Genomic DNA, 23,590 nt, shown 5'->3' on the forward strand with positions numbered 1-23,590 from the left:
TGACAAACCCACAGCTAATGTTATACTCAATGGTGAAAAAGCTAAAAGTGTTTCCTCTAAGAAGAGGAACAAGAAAAGGATGTCCACTCTTTCCATTTTCATTCAAAATATTATTGGAAATCCTAGCCACAGCAATCAGGCAAGAAAATGAAATAAAATGCAACCAAATTGGAAAGGAAAAAAATAAAACTATCAGTATTTGAGGATGCTATGATAGTGTATACAGAAAACCCCAAGGACACCACCAAAATACTATTAGAACTAATAAATGAATTCAGTAGTTACAGGATACAAAATTAATATAGACACTAATAACGAACTATCAGATAGAGAAATTAAGAAAATAATTCCATTTACAATTGCACCAAAAAATAAAATAAAATAAAATAAAATAAAATACCTAGGAGTAGCAAGGAGGTAACAAACTTGTACTCTGAATCCTGTATGACACTGAGGACAGAAACAGAAGACAACACAAATAAACGGAACGATATACCATGCTTATGGGCTGGATGAACCAATATCACTAAAATGTCCATACTATACAAAGCAAACTACAGATTCAATGCAATCCTTATCAACGTACCCATGGCATTCTCAGAGAACTAGAACAAATAATCCTAAAATTTGTATAGAACCACAAAAGACCCCAAATAGCCAAAGCAATCTTGAGAAAGAAGAGCAAAGCTGAAGGTATCATGCTCCCAGATCTGAAATTATAGTACAAAGCTATACTAATAACTGTATGGTACTGACACAAAAACAGACACCTAGATAGATGAAACAGAATAGAGAGCCCAGAAATAAACCCATGCCTATATAGTAAATTAATCTACAACAAAGGAGGCAAGAATATACAATGGGGAAAAGGCATGCTCTTCAATAAATGGTTTTGGAAAAACTTGACAGCTACATGCAAAAGAATGAGACTAGACCACTTTCTTACACCATGTACAAAAATAAATTCAAAATGGATTAAAGACCTAAAACCATAAAACTCCTAGAAAAAAAATAGGCAGTAACCTCTTTGACATTGGACTTAGAAATATTTGGGGGGGGTATGTCTCCTCAGGCATGGGCAACAAAAGCAAAAATAAGCAAATGAGACTAAATCAATGATGTCAGAACACTCCCTCACACCATACACAAAAATTAACTCAAAGTAGCTTAAAGACTTAACTATAAGACATGACACCATAAAACTCCTAGAAGAGAACATAGGCAAAACATTATCTGACATAAATCATGGCAATGTTTTCTTAGGTCAGTCTCCCAAAGCAAAATAAATAAAATAAAAATAAACAAATGGGACCTAATCAAACCTATCAGCTTTTGCACAGCAAAGGAAACCATAAACAAAATGAAAAGACAACCTATAGAATGGAAGAAAATATTTGCAAATGATGTGACCTACAAGGACTTAATGTCCAAAATAAACAGTTCATACAGCTCAATATCAAAAAGCAACCAACCCTAACAAAAAATGGGCAGACAACCTAAATAGACATTTCTCCAAAGAAGACATATAGATGGTCAACAGGTTCATAAAAAGATGCTGAATATCTCTAACAATTAGAAAAATGCAAATGAAAACTATGAGGTATCACTTCATACCTGTCAGAATGGCCATCATCAAAAAGTCTGCAAATAACAGGGACTTCCCTGGTGGCACAGTGGTTAAGAATCCACCTGCCAAAGCAGGGGACACGGGTTCGAGCCCTGGTCCAGGAAGATCCCACATGCCACGGAGCAACTAAGCCCATGGACCACAACTACTGAGCCTGCATGCCACAACTACTGAAGCCCACATGCCTAGAACCCGTGCTCCACAACAAGAGAAGCCACCACAATGAGAAGCCCGCAAACCACAACAAAGAGTAGCCTCTGCTCACTGCAACTAGAGAAAGCCTGCACACAGCAACAAAGACCCAACGCAGCCAAAAATAAATAAGTAAATTAAATTTTTTTAAAAAGTCTACAAATAATAAATGCTAGAGAGGGTGTGGAGAAAATGGAACCCTCCTACAATGTTGGTGGGAATGCAAATTGGTGCAGCCACTATGGGGAACAGTATGGAAGTTCCTGAGAAACTAAAAATAGAGCTACCATATGATCCAGCAATCTCACTCTTGGGCATATATTTGGAAAAGATAAAAACTCTAATCCAAAAAAATACATGCACCCGGGGCTTCCCTGGTGGCGCAGTGGTTGAGAATCTGCCTGCTAATGCAGGGGACATGGGTTCAAGCCCTGGTCTGGGAGGATCCCACATGCCGCGGAGCAACTAGGCCCGTGAGCCACAACTACTGAGCCTGCGCGTCTGGAGCCTGTGCTCCACAACAGGAGAGGCCGTGATAGTGAGAGGCCCTCACACCACGATGAAGAGTGGCCCCCGCTTGCCACAACTAGAGAAAGCCCTCGCACAGAAACGAAGACCCAACACAGCAAAAATAAAAATAAATAAATAAACTCCTACCCCCCCAACATCTTAAAAAAAAAAAGATACATGCACCCCAATATTCACAGCAGCATTATTTACAATAACCAAGACACGGAAGCAACCTAAGTGTACCCTGACAGATGAATGGATAAAGAAGTTGTGGTATAAACACACACTTTCTTATTCTTTATCAGCCATAAGAAAGAATGAAATAATGCCATTTGAAGCAACATGGATGGACCTAGAGATTATCATACTAACTGAAGTAAATCAGACAAAGATCATATGATATCACTTATAAACAGAATCTTAAAAACGACCCAAATGAACTTATTTGGAAAACAGAAAAAGATTCACAGACATAGAAAAACAAACTTACAGTTACCAAAGAGGAAAGGGGGGATGGATAAATGAGGAGTTTGTGATCAACAGATATACACTATTATATACAAAATAGATAAACAACAAGGTCTTACTGCATAAAACAGGGAACAATATTTAATACCTTGTTATAACCTATAATGGAAAAGAATCTGAAAAACTACGTATATATAAAACTGAATCACTTTCCTGTACATCAGAAACTAACACAACATTGTAAATCAACAACAAAAAACAAGCAGAGGACCTGAATAGGCATTTTTCCAAAGACATACAGATCGCCAGCAAGCACATGAAAAGGCACTCAACATCACTAATCATCAGGGAAATTCAAATCAAAACCACATTCAGGTACCACATCTCATACCTGTGAGAATGGCTACTATCAAAAAGATAAGAACAACAAGTGTTGGCAAGGATGTGGAAAAAAGGGAACCTTGGTGCACTGTTAGTAGGAATGTAAATTGGTGCTGCCACTATGGAAAACAGTATGGAGGTTCCTCAAAAAATTAAAAATAGAACTACCATATAATCCAGCAATACCAATTCTGGGTATTTATACAAAGAAAATGGAAACACTAATTCCAAAAGATGTATGGACTCCTATGTTCACCGCAGCACTATTTATAATAACCAACTATGGAAGTAACCTAAATGTTCATTGGTAAATGAATGGATAAAGAAGGTGTGTGTATGTGTGTATATATACACGTATACACACACACACACACACACACACACACTGGAATACTAGTCAACCATAAAAAAGAATGAAATTTTTCCCTTTGTGATGATACAAATGGACACAGAAGGTATTATGCTAAGTGAAGTAAGTCAGACAGATAAACAAATATCGTATCATTTCACTTATATGTGGAATCTAAAAAGCTGAACAAGCAAAACAAAATGGAAACAGAGTCATAGATACAGAGAACAAACTGGTGGTTGCCAAAGGGTGGGAGGGACAGATGAAACAGGTGAAGGGGATTAAGAGGTACAAACTTGCCGCTGTAAAATAAATAAGTCACAGGAATGAAAAGTACACATAGAGAATATAGTCAATGATGTTGTAACAACTTTGTATGGTGATGGATGGTAACTGGTCTTATTGTGGTGATCATTTCATAATGTATAAAGGTATGAAATCAGTATGTTGTACACCTAACACTAATATACTATTGTATATTAGTTATAACTCAATAAAAAATTAAAATATTAATAAAATGAGGAAACAAAACAAAATGTAGAATCAATTTATTTTATACAATACACCCTTAAACATGAAGAGGTTGTTCATGTAAAATAATAATTTACCATGTATGATTTTGCCCATACAAGCCTGAATTTATGACCTTAATAAATGCTATGAATGAGATGTCATCATAGCTAGCATAGACTGCTTAGAATGTGCAAAGCACTGTTTGTCCTACAGACATTATTAACCTGCATGATAATATTATTAAAAAATCACCAGCAGAAACTAACACACCATTGTAAAGCAATTATACTCCAATAAAGATGTTAAAAAAAAAGTCACTATGATGCATAGACACTTATTATCCCTATTTTACAGAAAAGGCAATTGAGATAATAAGTAAATTGCCCAAGGTTACTAAGAAAGCATGTAGCAAAAACAGTATTCAAGCCCGGCCAAGTGAGAGCCAGTGTTAATTAAAAACCTTTGGCTTTGGAAAGGGAAAAAGAAAACTCTTACAATAATCCTACTATAAAGCACTTTAAAAGGTAAAGCATTAAGTTCATTAATTCTGTGAGTTTTCAACTCCACATGCATCATTTAATCAACTTACACTGGCATCTGATCCACAGTAACATGAAAACGTCAAACTATTTCATCAATAAAATTATCTTCCCATCATAACACTGCTGGGCCCTTTTCAAAACACTCACTCAAGCCATTTTTCTTTTGATTGTTTCAACAACCACCCCCGTAGTAGGAACAAGAGAAACTGTTATCCCTGTTAGATGAGACACTGTAAAAATGTGGGGACTCAGGATTCAGAAGTTAGGAGACTATCAGGGATCCCAATGCTGTTCAAGTTTACATCTCCCGTGCTTAGAACAGTGGTTGGCATATAGTTAAGTACCGGGTGTACATCTGGAAAGACCATAACCTGGGTCTTCTACTCGGAAGCCAGATTTCTCTTTCCACTCTGTCATGTTGTTTCCTCACTTGTAAAATGAGGGTAAAAATTGTTATCTACCTCTGGGGTAAATGAGTTAGACTAGGTAGGCCCTTTAAGAGTGGTATAGTAATGGCTGACAAATGTTAGCTGTACTAGGGATAATACTCACAATAATAAATTGCTAATATTATCTTAAGTGACCTATCAGAAGTTGATTCCTACTGATGTTTATGCCAATGGTCCCTTACTGAGCAGGTTCTGATAGAGCTTAAATGATCAGGGCTATATGCTGAGTTCAAATAAGTTAAATCACAACTGATTCTTATTCATGGATTCAAAGGCCAAGGTGAAATTAATAAAACCTAAAAGTAATTTGATATTATTTCCAGTTAAAAGAGGTGGTACAAGAATAGCATCCAATTCCTGACTGTTCCTAGTATAAAAAATCAGTGGCCTCAACAAGACTTAAGATTTTTAATTGGAAATCAGTTTGGACAAAAGGCCAATAAATCAATAATCTGTGGAGAACACATGGTACTTTTTCTGAAGCCAGTTTAATTGTACTCTGGGACTGCCAGATGACTGATGTCACCTCTAAAGCTGATTTTCATATGCACAGCACACTGTGTGAGATGAACCCCATCAAGATGAAAGAGCACACCTTCAAGGGAGTCAGAGAGAAAATTCTTGGAGAAAGGCAGGAAGGTCACACTACACCATCAAGAGTGTTATAACTTGGCCTAATTCATGAACTTTAACCAAGTTCCTCTCCAGGAACTCTTAGTCTTCCATATCCCTGCACCACAAGGAATTGGGGGGAAGAGGGGGGTAGGGTCACTCATCCAAAAATAAACAGGAAGAAAGTTCTTTTCAATATCAAGAGCTCGACTCTTAAAACGTTAGATAAAAGATACACTTGATGACTTTGAACAACTGTTTGCCAGTGGAGAAAATTTTCACTGTGAAAAAGCCAAGTTGAGATAACTCCTGTTCTCACCAGCTTTTTCATTCTTTATAAAATCTTGCCAGGAAAGGTGGGGACCATCCTTGTATAAGTAGCCTAGAAGCAGAATAGTTTTAAACAGAATCACGGGTACAAAATCACTACTGTTCCACCTGTTATGAATGACTGATATGGGGGTGTCATCTTCCCTGGCTTGGCACCAAGGGCTGGGAGAAGCCCTCCCCAGGAGTGACTGTTGAGGTTACACAAACTTCTGGCTGACAGCACGCAACTCTTTGCCCAAATAGAGTGGTTATGTACTTGGGTGATCACAGATTCCTCATCCAAGGACTAGATGTTATGTTAAAAATCAACAGGGTTGCAGAAAATCAAATATGATATCCACCCAGTGGTGTTTGTGACTCTAGAGAAAATCAACTCAGACATTTAAGAATGTCCGAGAAGACTTAAAACTGCATGAGAACGTAAATTATGAAGGAAAAAAAAAGATACGAACAGCAGGACAGAAAATTTAAAACATATGAGGTGTAAATCTGGATTGTCAAGAGCTAAAATTATGAACAGAAAATAAAAAGAATTAAGAAAAGACTTTAAAAAATACCCCCCCAAATAAGGTAAGAAACACAAACATACACACATATAGGTGGACAGATATAGATATATAATTTAACATCTGCCATCTAGTATACAATAAGTATTAAAAGTATGAATAAAAATGATTTTCAAAAATAAGCATAACTTTAAATCATTTAAAAAGCTAAAATCTGACTTAAGAAATATAAAACACAGTAATTGTGACATAAAAATTAAAGAAATTAAAGTAACTAAGGTTAAGAATTGGCAGGAAACAAAGAAAAGGTAAATGTTTTTAAATTGTAATCCTACTGACTCACATCAAAGCAGCCAAACTAGTGACTATTGACTACTTAAAAAGTTCCTTGCTGGAGGCCACTCTGTTGAATGTTCCCTGTTCCCTGTCAGCCCATCGGAGTTTCTCAAGTTCACTCCACAAGCCAGTGGGAAGAAAAAAAAAAAAAAAGCAAAGGGACTTCCAGCTAACATTGGTTGAATTTGTGTTATTTTCCGATTCACCCCCCACTCCCGCAAAGACATTATTCTTTCCTCTCCATCACTGTCTCTCCTACCACTATATTTTATATGTCAGACTTTTTATTATTTCCATAATTATGTTCTTAAAATCTACAGGTAAATTAGGCTGAGATTTGACAAGTAAAACACTGAAGTGCCTTTCATAATATTTCAACTAGGTATCCACTAACAACCACAAAAGACTCCTTCTGTTCCAAAGACTCAATTCAATTCAACAAATATTTATTCAGGCCCAATCATAAAACGTTTCCAGGAAAGCTTTTGCTGGCTTCAAATTCTTGGCCCAGTTAGATGAGAGGAATACCAGTTCCTCAGATGAGACTCAAATCCAAGAATTTTGTGTTTGCTTGTTTCCTCAAATAACAGTCCAACATTCTCTCGAAGTACATCTTATCTCCCAAAACATTTCTAATTCACTTTTTTAAAAAACCAATGATTTGAATAATAATTACGGATCAAAAGTAGAAATGAGGACTTCCTAGAAAGCAAATAGACCAGATATAACTAAAGACTTAAATTTGCATACAGACTGATCACACAGTTCTACTTCTAGAAACTTAACCAGTAAATAATGGGACAAATCTTTATTTCAAATCATTCAGTGCCAGGCACTATTCTAGATCCCTGGGATGGAACAAAGGAGAAACAGGCAAAGATGGCTGCCTGTAAGGGGTTTACACTCTCATGTGATTTACTCAATCTTATTCAATTTACTCAACGTTCCTGAACCTTTGTGTGTAAATCAAAGTTTTATCAATCAAAACATATTTTAAATTATCAAAGACAGCTCTACAGTATTGAATAAACAATGCAATTGCTTCTTTTGCAAATGAAAAGACTTGGAGAAAAACGGACATGTCAAGATGACACTCACACTTAGGTCTTTAAGAACCTCTTCTTTGCATTTCAGGTATCTAAAGAACATTACAGAGAACTGTAAGAGCAAGCTAGGATGAAATTTTAATCTTTAAGAAATTATCCTATGGAAATTTTATAGGAATGTGTATTTTTCAAACTGCTTTTTAAAAGATCAAAGTGAATTTGGATATACAGAGAAAATATAAGGCCAGTTGTTACAAAAGAAAACAGGAAAAAGGAAAGTGTTCTATTTAAAAATTTTATTATTTGTTCATTGTGAATTTGCTAGATATATTCCATATGTAGTCTACCCAATGATGGATTTAAGTGTTGGCTATTAAATATAACAGTTTATTCTGCATCTTGCTGCTTGCTTCACTTGATCTTTCTCTCTAAAAGCAGAGCAAAAACCCCAAAACCCTATGCATTTGTACTTTTCAAATTGAAGAAAGCAAAGAATCACTATAATTCTAAAATAAAAACTATAATCTAAATATTAATCTTAGGAATATTAACAGACAATATTAAAATATTAAAAGACAATATTAATGTTAGGAATTTTAACAGACAAGTTCAAATATAAATGTTATATATGTAAGTGGGAAAATTTCTGCCATGGCATATGCATAAAGACGCTTGAAAAAAAAAAAACTAAAACCCAAAATTGAAAGAATCCTAAATATCCAAGAGTAGGAGACAAGTTAAACATATTATGATAAATCCATATACCAATTCTATTCAGATATTAGAAAGTGGTGCCCTGAGTGTTCTTTTATTTACAGGGGAAAATACCAAGTTAGGAGAATCATCTTATGAGTTGTGACTAGATGGTCAGGCAATGCCCTGAGAGAGGGCTAACATTCAATCACATACTTAATATCTCTAAGAATAATGTAGCCTTAAGAGTCTTAAGAAAAAATATATGAAAATGCAGTTATTCCATAAGGTTCAATGCTCTTTAGTGTAAATAGAAAAGGGATTCATTTATCTTAGGACTTAAAGTGATTCAAAATCCAATCAAATGATCAATCTGGACAGGAATTTGAGACTTTTCAGCACTCAGAAGTAATACATAAATTGAATCCAGGGATGGGATACATGATTACCCCCATTCTTGAAGTAATGGAATCACAGACAGAAACAGGATTCCATGGAACTGACCTACACTTCCAGCAAGAATCCAATCTCTATCCCAGCTAAAAGCACTGGTGTTTATGCAACCTTAACCAAGCCAAGAAGACAACTGCAGAATTTATATGGGGAGGGAACTCCGCAAACTGTGTGGAGTCACATAATTATTTCACAGGTAGAAAAACATCTTTCAAAAATGGGAATATTTGAAATTAAATACAGAAAAGTTTGAGAGTCAAAACCATCATATTAATACTTTTGTGCATATTATATAAATATAATTAAGCAATTAATTTTAATTTTGGCTTATGTATATGGCAATGGTACATTTAAGAGCTTAAATTTTACCATATTTGCATATTTATAAGTTTCATTTATAAAATGTATAAGAATTACTAAAGAAGATATAAAGGTTTATCAAGCAGGTGATTGCAGTATTTAAAGAAAATAGAATATATTAAATTTAGAAATGCATTTTGAAATGTTTGGAAGTATCTAAATAATTGCATTTGCAAAGGATACTAATTCTTCAAACGTCCTTAAATGTGATTGCTAAAATCTACTAGACTTAAAAAATTAAACTATTTATAAGTTGCACTAGAAAGATTAAGACTAACATCTGAATCTGTAACTTTAATCTTGAATATTAAATTCTAAAACCAAAGTAAATATCTGAATAGCCTTTCTTCACACAAAAATTAACCCCAAGGGCACTGAACATTTTGTATTTAAAATCTGAAACAGAAAGACAGTATCAAATGAAAAGAGAAAAAGAACTATATGCAAGTTACGATGAGCATATTCATTTATAGAATGAATAGAGCTCCCTTTCTGGGATTTATCTGAATTTCTCGCCTTTTCTCAAACCAATGTGGTATATTAGTTTCCTATTACTTCTGTAATAAACTACCACAGACTCAGCAGCTTTAAAAAACACAAATTTATTCTCTCACACTTCTGTACATCGAAGTACAAAATCAGTTTCACTGAGTTAAAGTCAAGGTATGGTTCCTTCTGGAAGCTCTAGGGGAGAATCATCTTTCCTGCCTTTTTCAGCTTCTAGCTTCAGCTATATTGGTTCATGACCCCTTTCTTGAATCACCTCCAGTTACTGCTGTCACATCTCCTACTACTCTCATCTGACTCCTCCTGTTTCCCCCTCATAGTGATCCCAGCATTCCTTGGCTCTTGGCCCATTTCTTCTATCTTCAAAGTCAGCAAAAGGGGATCCAGTCCCTCTCATACTTGTAATCTCTCCTGCTTTTCGGTCTCAACTGTCTGACCTAACCTGGAAGATTCACCATTCTTAAGGGCTCATATGATGGGACTGGGCCCACCCAGTGAATCCAGGATACTCTCCTCAAGTCATAATTCTTTTTTTTTTTTTTTTTTGCGGTACGCGGGCCTCTCACTGTTGTGGCCTCTCCCGTTGCGGAGCACAGGCTCCGGACGTGCAGGCTCAGCGGCCATGGCTCACGGGCCCAGCCGCTCCGCAGCATGTGGGGATCTTCCCGGACCAGGGCACGAACCCGTGTCCCCTGCAACGGCAGGCGAACTCTCAACCACTGCACCACCAGGGAAGCCCCACAATTCTTAACTTAATCACATCTGCGAAGTCCCTTTTGCCGTACCCTTTGCAGGTTCCAGGGATTAAGACGTGAACATCTTTGAGGGTCACTATTCAGCCTATTGTATGTGGTAATTTTATAATTTTGAAAGTAAAAGAAAAACAAGTATTTAATTGAAGTATAAAATTATAATATTCCATGTGGGTTAAATTCTAAACAGAAATGATTATACAAAATCAAGTTCCTTTTCAAGTGGTTTTAGACCCCACTGACGTGCATTATTTTCAACACTATAATTTCTGAATTTAAAATTCTTAATATTACTTCAACAGTATATTCATCAATAGAAATCAAGCATAGAAGAACAGGTATAGCTCATATATTTGCTTCTTCCAGGCTATGCCTGTGAACATCTTAAGAAAATATGAGCTACAGCCTACACACTGTTATTGTGGGACAATATAATTTCCAAAGAAATTATCTCCCTTACTCGCCTTATTTTTTTTAAATATAAGACAAGTTTTCTAAGTAATCAAGGATATTTGTGTATAATTTCTCTCCTTTTTGGCTAACCGCATTATAGTTTCTGCAGACCAGAGAATACAGTAAAGTACACCTTGAAACTATGATAATGTTATCCCTCTGCATGTAAGTCAGTGTACTCTACCTCTGTGATGGTTGCCAAGGGTGCTGGAGCTTCAAGGCAGGCCTTTCTATTTACTTAGTTGAATTAATAAGGGTAGTATGAACTACCAGAATAAGTACAATTATTTGTTGCTTGAAACAAAAAACATACATAAGTATGACAGTATCTTGATTTACACTGATTGGTTGGAAAAAATAGAGCTCAAATTACTTTAGATACTATATTCAAAGTTAGATCTAATTAACTGGTTTATGAAATCAATTCTAAATGTTGGTTGTCTTCATCTTTAAGTTATACATTAATTTTTGGTCAAAGGGGATAAGAGTCTAATCACAGTAAGGTTTTCGTTTTGTTTTTAGCTTCAGATTCCATTTAGAAAAATTACTCAATGTGACATGTTAATATACATAATCTGGTGACTCCACAAAATAAATTTTTAGTGTAAGTTTTGCTTTTATATTTAAATATACAAGGACATTTGGCCAAAAGGCAATAAAATGTCTGTCTTAAGTAAGGTTTTTGTTTTTTTTGTTGTTGTTTGTTTTTAACTTAAAAGTCCACAGTTTTTATCAGTAAACATACAATGTAAAAGAATTCTTGTAGGGCTTCCCTGGTGGTGCAGTGGTTGAGAGTCCGCCTGCTGATGCAGGGGCTATGGGTTCGTGCCCCGGTCCGGGAAGATCCCACATGCTGCGGAGCAGCTGGGCCCGTGAGCCATGGCTGCTGAGCCTGCGCGTCCGGAAAAAAAAAAAAAAAAAAAAAAAAAATTCTTGGAAAACAGACACAACTGGGACTATCCCAGACAAGTGGGCATCTGGTCACTGTAGTTAACTCTACTAATTAGTCCATCCTCACTCTATGTTCACTTTTGCTCCCTATTCTTACCAAAGAATTGAATAAAAGCAAAGATCATGCAAGATCTAGTCTTTCATTCTTTGCAAATCTATGCAAGCTACAGGATTTATTTAAATACTCTAAAAATCTACATCCCAGGTGACAAGAGCTCATGCCACATGAGTAGATGGAATTAGCATGTGTCAAAGGGGAGGGCACAGAACCCTGCTGTCTGGAGAGCACTCTAAAGCTAAGCAATTTTTTCTCAGCACTGATGGTTGGTAGAGGAGAGGCAGGCATGCGTGATCCACCTCACTACTCCTCGAACAACAACTGATGCCATGCCCTCCCAGTTCAAGACAGGTTATCTGAAGATAAGGCTTACAAGAACAGTAAATACTCCACTAGGAGACATCTAGTAAATTCAGATTTCTAGTATAGCTGGACAGCCCTGCTCCCTTTCTGTCAGCCAAGAGACTATCATTGAGTCATATCAAAAGATAATTCCCAGGGGCTTCCCTGGTGGCGCAATGGTTGAGAGTCCGCCTGCCGATGCAGGGGACACAGGTTCGTGCCCTGGTCCAGGAAGATCCCACATGCCACGGAGCGGCTGGGCCCGTGAGCCATGGCTGCTGAGCCTGCGCGTCTGGAGCCTGTGCTGCGCAACGGGAGAGGCCACAACAGTGAGAGGCCCGCGTACCGCAAAAAAATAAATAAATAAATAAATAATTCTCTATGTAACCTGTCCATTGTACTAAAGCTCCAAAGTTCCAAATACATCAGAAAGAGGCAATATTTCAGGTACCTTTCTAATCTATTAGGGCTAAGTAACTACTTTACTGTAGGCTTCCCAATGGTCATTCAGGGCAGGAGCCCTTGGGATATAACTAACTGAGTTATGATAATACTTTAAATCAAATCATGTCTACCTATATATACAACTACGTTTTTGTAAAAACAGTACAATTAGTCTACATGGTAAGTGTTGGCCTTAGCCCTGTACACATACAATGCAAAGGAACACAAGACAATTCACAATCCAGACTGGTTAGCACTATTAAAGTGGAAAGAAAAATTCCACATGGCTTGTAATTGATTATGCACAAGTGAGACTAAGTTTACCTTAGGGTGGGGACTAATTTATAATTGACCAAAAACAAGCAAACAAACAAATACATAAAATTTATAAAAATAGGAAACATATTTGAAAAGCATAATCCTTAGCATATGCATACAGGCAATCCAAATACTTCTCTTTTTTTTTTTTTTTTTTTTTTGCACAGGCTCCGGATGCGCAGGCTCAGCGGCCATGGCTCACGGGCCCAGCCGCTCTGCGGCATGTGGGATCCTCCCGGACTGGGGCACGAACCCGTGTCCCCTGCATCGGCAGGCGGACTCTCAACTACTTCGCCACCAGGGAAGCCCCCCAAATACTTCTCAAATGAAAAGCAACCACTGACAGGCACTTTTCTTAAGAACCTTAATTACTTTCTCAAAGTCTGCTCAGAATCAATATACTATTCAAGAAGAAATGATTCACTGATTTTCACAGGTACCTAAAATTCTTTACATACACTAGTCTCGAGCCACACTAATCAATACACGTTCTTAACATAATCACTTCTTCCAATACACCTCTGTGTCCATATTTCCTTGGAAGGAAGTGTTGTGAACCAACACAGGAAATTTAATCACATAAGGTAATTAACGTCTCTGGATAAATAACAGTGGTGTCTGGAAATTTAAAGATGGGTGACGACTGGCTGAAAGCAAATACCAGATCCTGCCACACAGATATTTATTTTAATAAAACCCAACATATTAACAAGTAGATACATTACAGTTCGTATGACTCCTCAAGGGTGATGCATGTCTCTAAAATACTTTAGGCAATCACATATCTCTAAATGGCCCTAATATCCCCAGTGAGAGTCCATATTTAATGTCCCTTATGCTAATTATCAATACCTGGGGTAGGTATCTTGCCACAGATCAAAGAAGCCATGCAGTGGTGGCCTCCAAAGTGGTTAGAATCCCAGCTGACCACTAACTGGGATGTGAATCTGGCATAAGGGAAGTCTTCCAGATTAAGGAATAATTTAAACTAACAGAAATAATATCACTGTCAAAGCTGAAGTGTTTTTAAATAAATTTCACCCAACATAAGGGAGTTTAACATTTCCCCTCCCCCTCAATTTGATAATTCCAAACTCTGTATATAGACCTATGGCCCTCCCAGCCCTCCTTGTTCTTAGGGTTACCTACAGTGAAGGGAAGAAAGAATTCTATGGTTTTGCTTTTTACTTAGCAGCTATGTGATCTGGGGTGAACGATTTAACCTCTCTGACCCTTATTTAGCTCCCTCATCCTTAAAATGGAGAGAAAATGACTATCACAAAGGGCTACTGGGAAAATCAGACGTGACAAATGCAAAGAAGCCAAGACACAGACAGGCACACAGAGCCACTGACAGGAAGGTGTTGCTCTGTAGGCTCCCGTTTGCAGGTCACTGTTACCATGAGGCCCGAGAACCTTGTAGAGCAGGGTCCAAGGCTCCCAGGACAAGCTCCTCCTGAAACTCTCACAGTCAAATCCTTGTGGGGTTGCTCTTTGAACCTCCCGTCTGTGGCACTCTGAAAACCTCCCAAGAGGACCAACTCTGTTTGTAAAAAGCCACTTCCATACCTCTCCCAATTGCTATGCAGGCTTTACTTGGTGGGACCATTCCTGCTAATTCAATCCATAAGAGGTCAGAGCTTTACTGTTATTCTCCTTCACTGTCCGAAGGTGCCACTAGTCTCAAAATCCCCCCGGCCTCGCCCACGGTAGCCTACTCAAGTCTACTCAGCCACCATGGATTCAAAGCCATCACCAAAGCTTAACTGCCACCCCTCTTGTCCCCACTATTCCCCTCAACTCTTTTCTGCTTTTAACAATGGTGAAAGCCACAGCTGCTTGTGGCTCATATTTTCATTATCACATTCATACTTTTCATTCATTTCATAACATATATGTGAAAAAAAAGTGGCTGCAGACAGGGAGAGAGGCATTCCGAAATTTTTGAAATTGTGACTAAATTCAACAAATTCCTCATCCATCAGTGGCCTAGTCAGAATAAAATCCAGTGAAGCAGTGAAGGGTACATAACTTTTTTTCTTTTCAGTAAAAGAAGTTGGACAAAATTTGTGCATGATTGCATATTTAAAAATCTAATCTTCATATTTGCCAACACTGCTTAGCGGCTGTATCAACTGTCTAGCTTTAGCCAAATAAACCTTTTTGCAACTTGGGAAGAAACTTCTATATAGGAAATTATAAATTTGGACCAGCATAATTGTATCTCAATATGTAAGATTTTTATCCCAACTCTTACCTTTATAACTATATAAATTGTATGATATTCCATAATGGCCATAGTGGTCATGTAATTAAAGGCTTTATTTATTTAATTATCTATTTTCTGTGAGACTAGAAAGACAGAATAAGAAACAGTATAATGTGGGTTTCTCTGCTGCCAAGCAACATCAAGCAGTGCTGTCATTATCGATTTTTAATGGTACAAAAATATTTGTTTGACAGTATCAGAGGAATTCCTGGGAGAAATTTCACATATTCTTGTAGAAAATGTGAAAAGAATTTTTAATATCTGTGAGCAAAATAACCATTTTCTCTGTATCTAAATGCTATCAGAAGAAAGAGAAAAATTGATGCATTATTTTTCTTGTTGTTCTAACACATTCCAACACCAAGGAAAGATTTAAGAAACTGAAATCTCATTTTCAAAACCTCTCTAGAATAATAGTGGGGAAATTAAAAGATGAGCACTATCTTTAAAAACACCCTATATTTTCAACCTCTATTTTCACATTTGGGTTTAGAGCTTTCAGGTGAACCAAGGTGACTATCAGAGGTCAGAGATCAAAAGCATTAGCTATCCTCAACACACAGAAACAACACAAACAAATATAAAAATAAAACAAAGAATTCTCATGTTATGATCAACTCCAATGGAACTGTATTTTATTCACTTCTAATCCAATCTGAGTCCAGGCTTTGCTATCTTGATTATACTAGTTTCTCACTATAGCTTGAGAGCTTTATTCAATGATTCCAATCTAATACAAACACACACACACCACACACACACAGACACACACACACAGGTTTCATGTAATTATCCATTCCACTTTTCTTCTTTAAAAGATGGATGAATAATTACTGATTGTTGTTGTCTTAAAGGAGCATGGACTCCCATGAGTGGTAAGTGGTAGTTAGTGAAAAGATCTGGAAAAAGACTGTGATTGGCTTAGCCAAACTGTTGTCTCAATCGTTTCCCAGTAAAATCGCCTCTCATCCCAATATAACACTTCTGCATGTGCACAACCAAACACATTATATTATTCATCAGATGCAACAGTTTAATAAGCTCTATATGCTAGCACCGCAGCAAAATGTGATCTCCGTAAGTCATTTCCAAGTGCCTTCCTCCTCACATCAAGGGTTGATCTGCAAAGGAACTTTTGATTTCAGTCCTGAGGACCATATTTGAGAATCATTATGTTGCCAAATGTTGCACAATTACCTATTTTATGTCCCTTTTTTTATCAACTGAAATATCACTGGAATGCCACTTGAAACTGAAAAGCAATTGAATCAACTTCTTGTCAAAAATAATAAAATGCAATAAAAAGATGCTTTACTTCATCAACATATGTGTTTTTCATTTAGCAATAATCAAATTACTCCTTGAGGAATTCTGAGGTTGGATTTCAGAGGCAGTATCAAAATGCAACTACTCCTAAGATTTGCTCTATTATAGAGGGCAGAAAAAAAAGTGTTACCTTGATCTTACAGCTATATTGCTTTTTAATACAATTTTAATTTTATATTGAGATAAGAATTAGATAATGGAATATACATTTGTTAACAAAATAGTATGCTAATTCATAAAGTCTCACACATCAATAATCCTATTTATTATTCACCTATCTACCAGGCAGTATATTTAATCCTTTACACATATTATCTTTAATCTTTAAAGTAATCTTAGATAAGTAACCACCATACATTCATAGGATTATAAATTTGTTTGTATTGTCTAGTAAGGTCATTAAAAGTCATTTATGGGGAAGGTGGTAAGGAGGTGCAAGAGGGCAGGGATAAAGGGATATATGTCTACATATAGCCGATTGACTTTGTTATATAGCAGAAACCAATACAACATTGTAAAGCAATTATACTCCAATAAAGGTGTTAAAAAAAAAAGTCGGGCTTCCCTGGTGGCGCAGTGATTGAGAGTCTGCCTGCCGATGCAGGGGACGCGGGTTTGAGCCCCGGTCTGGGAGGATCCCATATGCCGCGGAGCGGCTGGGCCCGTGAGCCGTGGCCGCTGAGCCTGCGCGTCCGGAGCCTATGCTCCGCGGAGGGAGAGGCCACAACAGTGAGAGGCCCGTGTACCGCAAAAAAAAAAAAAAAAAAAAAAAAAAAAGTCATTTATGCAAAAATAGTGAAGACCTACATACAATCATCTTGTCAAAAAAAAAAAGCGTAATAATAATTGGCAAAATAAAGTTTTAAATCTCCCTTAATAATTATGACAGGAGTCCGGTGATACAGAGCAATTCAGTCATGAAGTATGGGACAAATTTTCAAACTTCATTAATAGTTTTCCAGCTCCACTCCCTACTCTCAACCTCCACTCTCACATACACACACACTATAGTTGCTGCAGAAAATTCCTTCAAATTTATCTTAATCCTGAATCTAAAGGTCTAAAGTAATTCACATATTTGTCCAATTCTTCCCAGCCCTAAGTCTGGAAGGCTTACTCAAATGGTATTTCCTTGGGAAAACTGTTAAACAGTATACACCGATAAGAAAAGGTTTTTAGTTCTGTGTATTGATAGAAAAATCATAAAGCAGAGTTTCTCTTTTGGATTATGAGATATATAACAAGGCCCCACTTTTTGCAGCCTACAATGCAAAATATAAAACAATACTTCAGCATCTGGAGGCTATGAATAATTAGGCTTTCAAAATTATGCTTCAAAACACAAATATTTAGATAATATACTACAGATGTATGTATATATTAGATATATATTACATAGGCATTACTTGTATATCAAAATATAATCCTATTATTAACTAAACTTGAAAACAAAATTTTAGATATGCAGTATTAAAGCATTATATTACTTTAAGAATTGCTTAATGAACTGACACATTCTATACTTCATCATTAAATCAGAAATCAATAAACATATAATGATGACAAATATAAAATATAAATTAAAAAATATACCTAAGACCCAAACACCTATTAGCTTAAAAGGATTTTGTTGGTCCACATATGCTGGCCTCATCAAGCAGCTATTTACTTCCAGTTTCCTCAATCTGTGTAGGAGTAGAATCGCTAAAATTAACAATAAAAATTAAAGTGACACTACAAGTGTTAGAAAAACAATTTACAATTAAGAAAGCAAAACAACTATAAGCAGAGCACAGTTGCTCTCAAACAAAGGCACTAACCTTTGTTATTCCTTTAGTGAGCTATCTTCTATAAAATCTCACTCTTTAGTTTCTGTGGTCAGATAAACGACTATGCAAAGTGAAACTATGCCAGGAGTCTTATAGATGTTATTACTCCATTTAAGTAAATCCAAAAGGGAAATATGAGTCGTCTTTCTAATAAGATAACAGGCAAAATGAATGGATAGTCATATTAATTGCATCCCACATCCCTAAATTAATACTGCTTGTTTTAAAAACGTGTGTGTGTGTGTGTGTGTGTAGACACATAGATGATGTACTATGAAACTAAAGTAATTCTTCCTTTGAAATACTGTTCCTTATTTGAAAACAATTCCTTCTTAGTCTATATATTCAAGGTTCTTTTGATAGTAGAAAGTAACAATGTTTCAAAGTGAAGTCAACTACTGTTATTATTATTTTTTTACCCTCCAGAAAATAATAATCATGTGTACTAGCTAACATGATACATGTCTTTACATACAACCAGGCTTCAAGTTTACATGCTTGCAAAGTAAAGAAATAAGCAAATATAAATAAAACCTTAAGCTAATCTTTAAAAAAAGAAGGAATTAGTTCTATCTCTACATTCATAAATTGTTACATACAGAAATGCAACACTAGATTTTTCATCGAAACTAAAATATTTTTTAAAATAACTGAATCGGGCTTCCCTGGTGACGCAGTGGTTGAGAATCTGCCTGCTAATACAGGGGACACGGGTTCGAGCCCCGGTCTGGGAGGATCCCACATGCCACGGAGCAACTGGGCCCGTGAGCCACAACTGCTGAGCCTGCGCGTCTGGAGCCTGTTCTCCGCAACAAGAGAGGCCGCGATAGTGAGAGACCGGCGCACCGCGATGAAGAGTGGCCCCCGCTTGCCACAACTAGAGAAAGCCCTCGCACAGAAATGAAGACCCAACACAGCAAAAATAAATTAATTAATTAATAAACTCCTACCCCCCAACATATTAAAAAAAATAAAATAAAATAACTGAATCACTTTTCTATATACATGAAACTAACACAATATTGTAAATCAACTATACTACAATATAAAATAAAAATTAAACTTAAAGAATAATTTAAAAAATTCTTTAGCTATATAATTCAGTACATACCTAGGGTACATTTATTTTAAAATAAGAATATTTTTGATCAATTACCATCAAAAATTTTCAAGTATAATCATATGTCTGTCACTTTTCAAACCTATATAATTAAAAAGAAAACTATACTCTAAATTCTAAATAATAACAATAATAACTTCAAGATTGTTTCTCAGGGACAGGACTTCTCTTATTTAGCTCTATACACCTCAAGCACTCATCCCACAGTAAATGTCCCATGGATGTTGCTGATATAAACTGAACTGTCAGCTAATACTTCCAAAGATTTAAGCTAGTCTGATCTCTGTTAGTATTTAGGAAACTCTCAAACATATCATATGAAAACCCTCTTTACACGCTGTAACACAGTGAATGTGGAGGGCTCAGAAAATCTGGAGAATTCTGCTGTGAGCTAAACATGACTCCATTCTACATAGTAAATTATAAATGACTTCAAACTCCCAGCAGTCTCCTAAAACATCCATTTCCTTCCCTCTCTCCCTTCCTCTCTCTTTTTCTCTCCTGTCATCCTTCCTCAGAGTTAGTATCTTGAAAAAGTACTTCAAGAGAACCTGAAATGAGGGACAAAGGACCTCCTCCTACTTCCTTAACTCTACAGTGACCCCTCCTCCATTTCTACTGTCACAAAACAAAGTGATCTCTGCTATCCTGTGATGGATACTCAGCCCTCTTAATCTTTTGGGGGCCATAATTGTATCTCAAGATAGATGACAGAAGACAGATAAATAGATGAAAATTTTCCCATTTAGACCCACAATCCAGTAAATACTTATTTACAGTATCCTGTACATAAATAACTGTCAAACCCACATCTCTAAATCTAACTCTCCCTTTGCCATAACCTTAAAAAAAAGTGTAAGTGAGATCTTTATTCCGGCTATCCCAAGCAGTCAAACATTTCAAACTCTTCGGGACAGAACTACTAGAGTAAAAATATAGAAGGAAGGGGTTCCCCCTATATCTCAGTCACCAGGGCTGATGATTTTCCTTTTCCAGTATTTCTCCAGGTCTCTCCTCAAGAGCTTTGGCTCAGGACTCCATTAGCTCATGAACTCCAATTTTCCTTCTGCCATAAAATTCTTGGCATTCTAAAACATATTCCACACAGCAAATCCATCTTTCAGATGTCCTTGGTTTGATATCTCTATGTAGGCGATTACAGAGACTCCTAGTAATCTGAGTTCATCTTTGTTGCAAGGCCTTTTCACAGTTTTACTTTCTCTAGATATCCTAGCCACTACCCTCAGGTCCACTGTGTTCCACAGGTGCTTGCTGCCTCTCTCCTCTGCACGCATATCACCCCCTCCATATAACATCCCTCTTGGTAGCTACTGAGATAAGAATTCGCTCTCTAATCAATTTCCAGTTGTGAACCTCTTGAACCATACATGTTTCTCCACATCCTAAACTCCATCAAGGTGTGTGTATATGTATGTGCGTGTGTGTTTTAAAGCTGGTCAAAAACAGTCTGTCCATATTAACTTAATATTACCTGTAACTCTATCACTTGCTTTCAATTAAAATTCTATACAGTTACATTAGCTTTTTTAAGAAATTTTAATTTACCTTGCTTATATGCTTATTCAGTATTGTCCTTTAATTAACTGGATTGCACCGCAGTGAAAATTGTTGTAGACTACAACTGCCATTAAGGGAAGGCTTTCAGTACCTAGGAGAATGCTCCTTTTCACCTGCAACAGACACTCTACGATACTGATGATGATAAGTCATATGATATGAGTTGCAGCAGAATTAGACAAAATTTGTCTAATTTTTGTGGAAGTTGCAAAAAATTAAGAGTAACATGTATTACAAAATGTCACTATGTTCAATAAACAAAAATTCCTGGCACTCACTGTTACCTTAGTCTGGCCTCCAGAACTTTCACAACTTTTAGATTAGTGATTTTTTCCCTGGGGCTTTTCCTAATATTCCTGGGCTCAGTGCCACAATTTGCAACAGGCAGGTTTAGCAAATTTTGTTCCAAATAGTTTAAGGAAAGCTTTCATGATTATTCAAGTGTTCTTTATAAGGCAAGTACTAGTCAGTCCTCCAGGGGTTGAAATTCAGCACCTTTAGAGACCTCTGTCTCCACCCCTAAACACTTGCTGTTTATACTAAGAAGAGTGGCGCCATGGCCCCCTTTCCTTTATACTCTTATCACCCCCTTCCATGCAACATCCCTCTGGATGGCTACAGACACAACCTGAAATTCAGAATTGCACTATAAACATTGGTAGGCGGGTTAGGTCTCCTCTTCGGGTGGCCTGGTCCAGGATAATGGCCCTTTTTCAACTTTGCCTTTGGTGGCCGCTGTCCAGAGTCCCACAGCCTCAAACTTAAGGGCACAGCCAGCCTCGGGTGCTCCTGGACAGTACCCCTACCATCTACATATCTGTGTCCCCGCTTCAACGCTCCACTATCAGTACGCTGGGAATCAAAATCAAGAAGGCTGCAACTTTCAGATTTATCGTTGAAAAATTTGCTCCCATGTTCACATAAGGTTGGGAATAAAAGACCACAAGGAGGTTGGTAGTTGTGGTCTGGTCAGTTGTTTTCACAGCTGGCCAAGTCAATCATTCTCTCTTCAAAGCTTATGTGACAGGTGAGAAATTCCTCCTCTCCAGATCATTCCAGGAACTCCTCAGCATCAATCTGAGCTGGGAGAGGGGCCTGAAGGGGAAGGGAGGGGTGCTGAAATCGTGCTGAGCGTGTCCCCGGGGGAACTCTAGTGCAGGAAGGAGGATTCCGGCGCCAGGAATGTGCTGGTCCAGGGTGCAGAAGGAAGAGAGGGGAGAGCCGGGAAGTCTTAAGGGGAAGGGAGAGGCGCGACCCGAAAAGAGCAAGATACCTGGGAATGTCCTGAAAGGGATGGGAATGCGTGAGGAGGATGCAGACTGTAGAGAAATCGGGAATACAAGAGGATGGGGCAAGGGGAGAACTGGACAACAGGGAGCGCAGTGCCGCGGATGCGGGCGTCCAACCTCGGCGGGTGCCAGACCCTTCCAGCGCGCCGGCGAGGCTGGCTCCCGGGCGAGGCCCCGGAGCCGGAAAGTTGGCGCGGCGAGGGGGCGGCCGGGCTGGCAGCGCCCCCTGCGCGGCTGGGAGGCGCCGGGCTCGGAGCCGCGCGGCGCCTTACCTTCTGGTCGACGATGGAGCAAGCCATCTCGCGGACGTGCGCCAGGCTGTAGTCCCCGGACGAGTCCTGCAGCAGCAGCACCGGCTCGCGGCTCAGACCGATCTGCAGATGGAACGAGATGCCCCCGGCCGGGGCCGCGACAGGAGCCAGGAACGGCGCGGGCCCCGGCCCCGACCCTGGGACCAGCGCGGCGGCCGCCGCCGCCGCCGCCACAGGCAGCAGCGGGCTGGGCGGCCGCAGGACCGGAGGGGTGCTCATCGCTCGGCCGGGCGCGCCGAGGGCCGCGGGTCCGGACAGCTGAAAAGTTTTGCTGCCGCCGAGCCGGGAGCTTCTTTCCTCAAGAGTCGAGGCGGAAAATAAAAACTTTCCGGAAAAGTCCCCGCGCGGGGGGAGGGCGAGGGGATGAGGTTCAGGAGGGGAGGGGGTGGAGGGAAAATGGCCGAGGCGGGAGGATTGCGCCGCTGGGAGCGCGGGCGGCGCGCGGGGGAGGTGCCGCCTCGCGGAGGAGCAGCAGCCGCGGCGCGCGCGGAGGGACGGGGCGGCGGGTCAGCGAGGCCAGGACGCCGGGCGGGGGCGGGGAAGGGGGCGCGAGGGGCGGGGAAGGGGAGCTGGGGGCGGGCACTGCGGAGCCACCACCCGGCAGGCACCGGAGCCGCAAGAGCCGCAGCCGTGCGGCCGCAGTGGCCGTAGGGTTCCCGGTCGCCGCCCCCTCCGC

General features: G+C 38.7%; 1 protein-coding gene across 1 annotated transcript in view; it reads right to left on the reverse strand.

The window, feature by feature from the left end:
- The window catches only part of PRKD1 (protein kinase D1), a 339,086-nt gene extending 315,704 nt beyond the window's left edge, over nucleotides 1–23,382 (reverse strand). Inside the window, exon 1 of the mRNA XM_081226889.1 lies at nucleotides 22,876–23,382. Within this exon, the coding sequence (XP_081083015.1) occupies nucleotides 22,876–23,133 (258 nt within the window). The 5' untranslated portion in view covers nucleotides 23,134–23,382. The remainder of the gene's footprint in view (nucleotides 1–22,875) is intronic.
- Nucleotides 23,383–23,590: the final 208 nt, after the last annotated feature.

This window comes from Mesoplodon bidens (assembly GCF_964165515.1).
Source record: "Mesoplodon bidens genome assembly, chromosome: 3".
NCBI lineage: Eukaryota > Metazoa > Chordata > Mammalia > Artiodactyla > Ziphiidae > Mesoplodon > Mesoplodon bidens.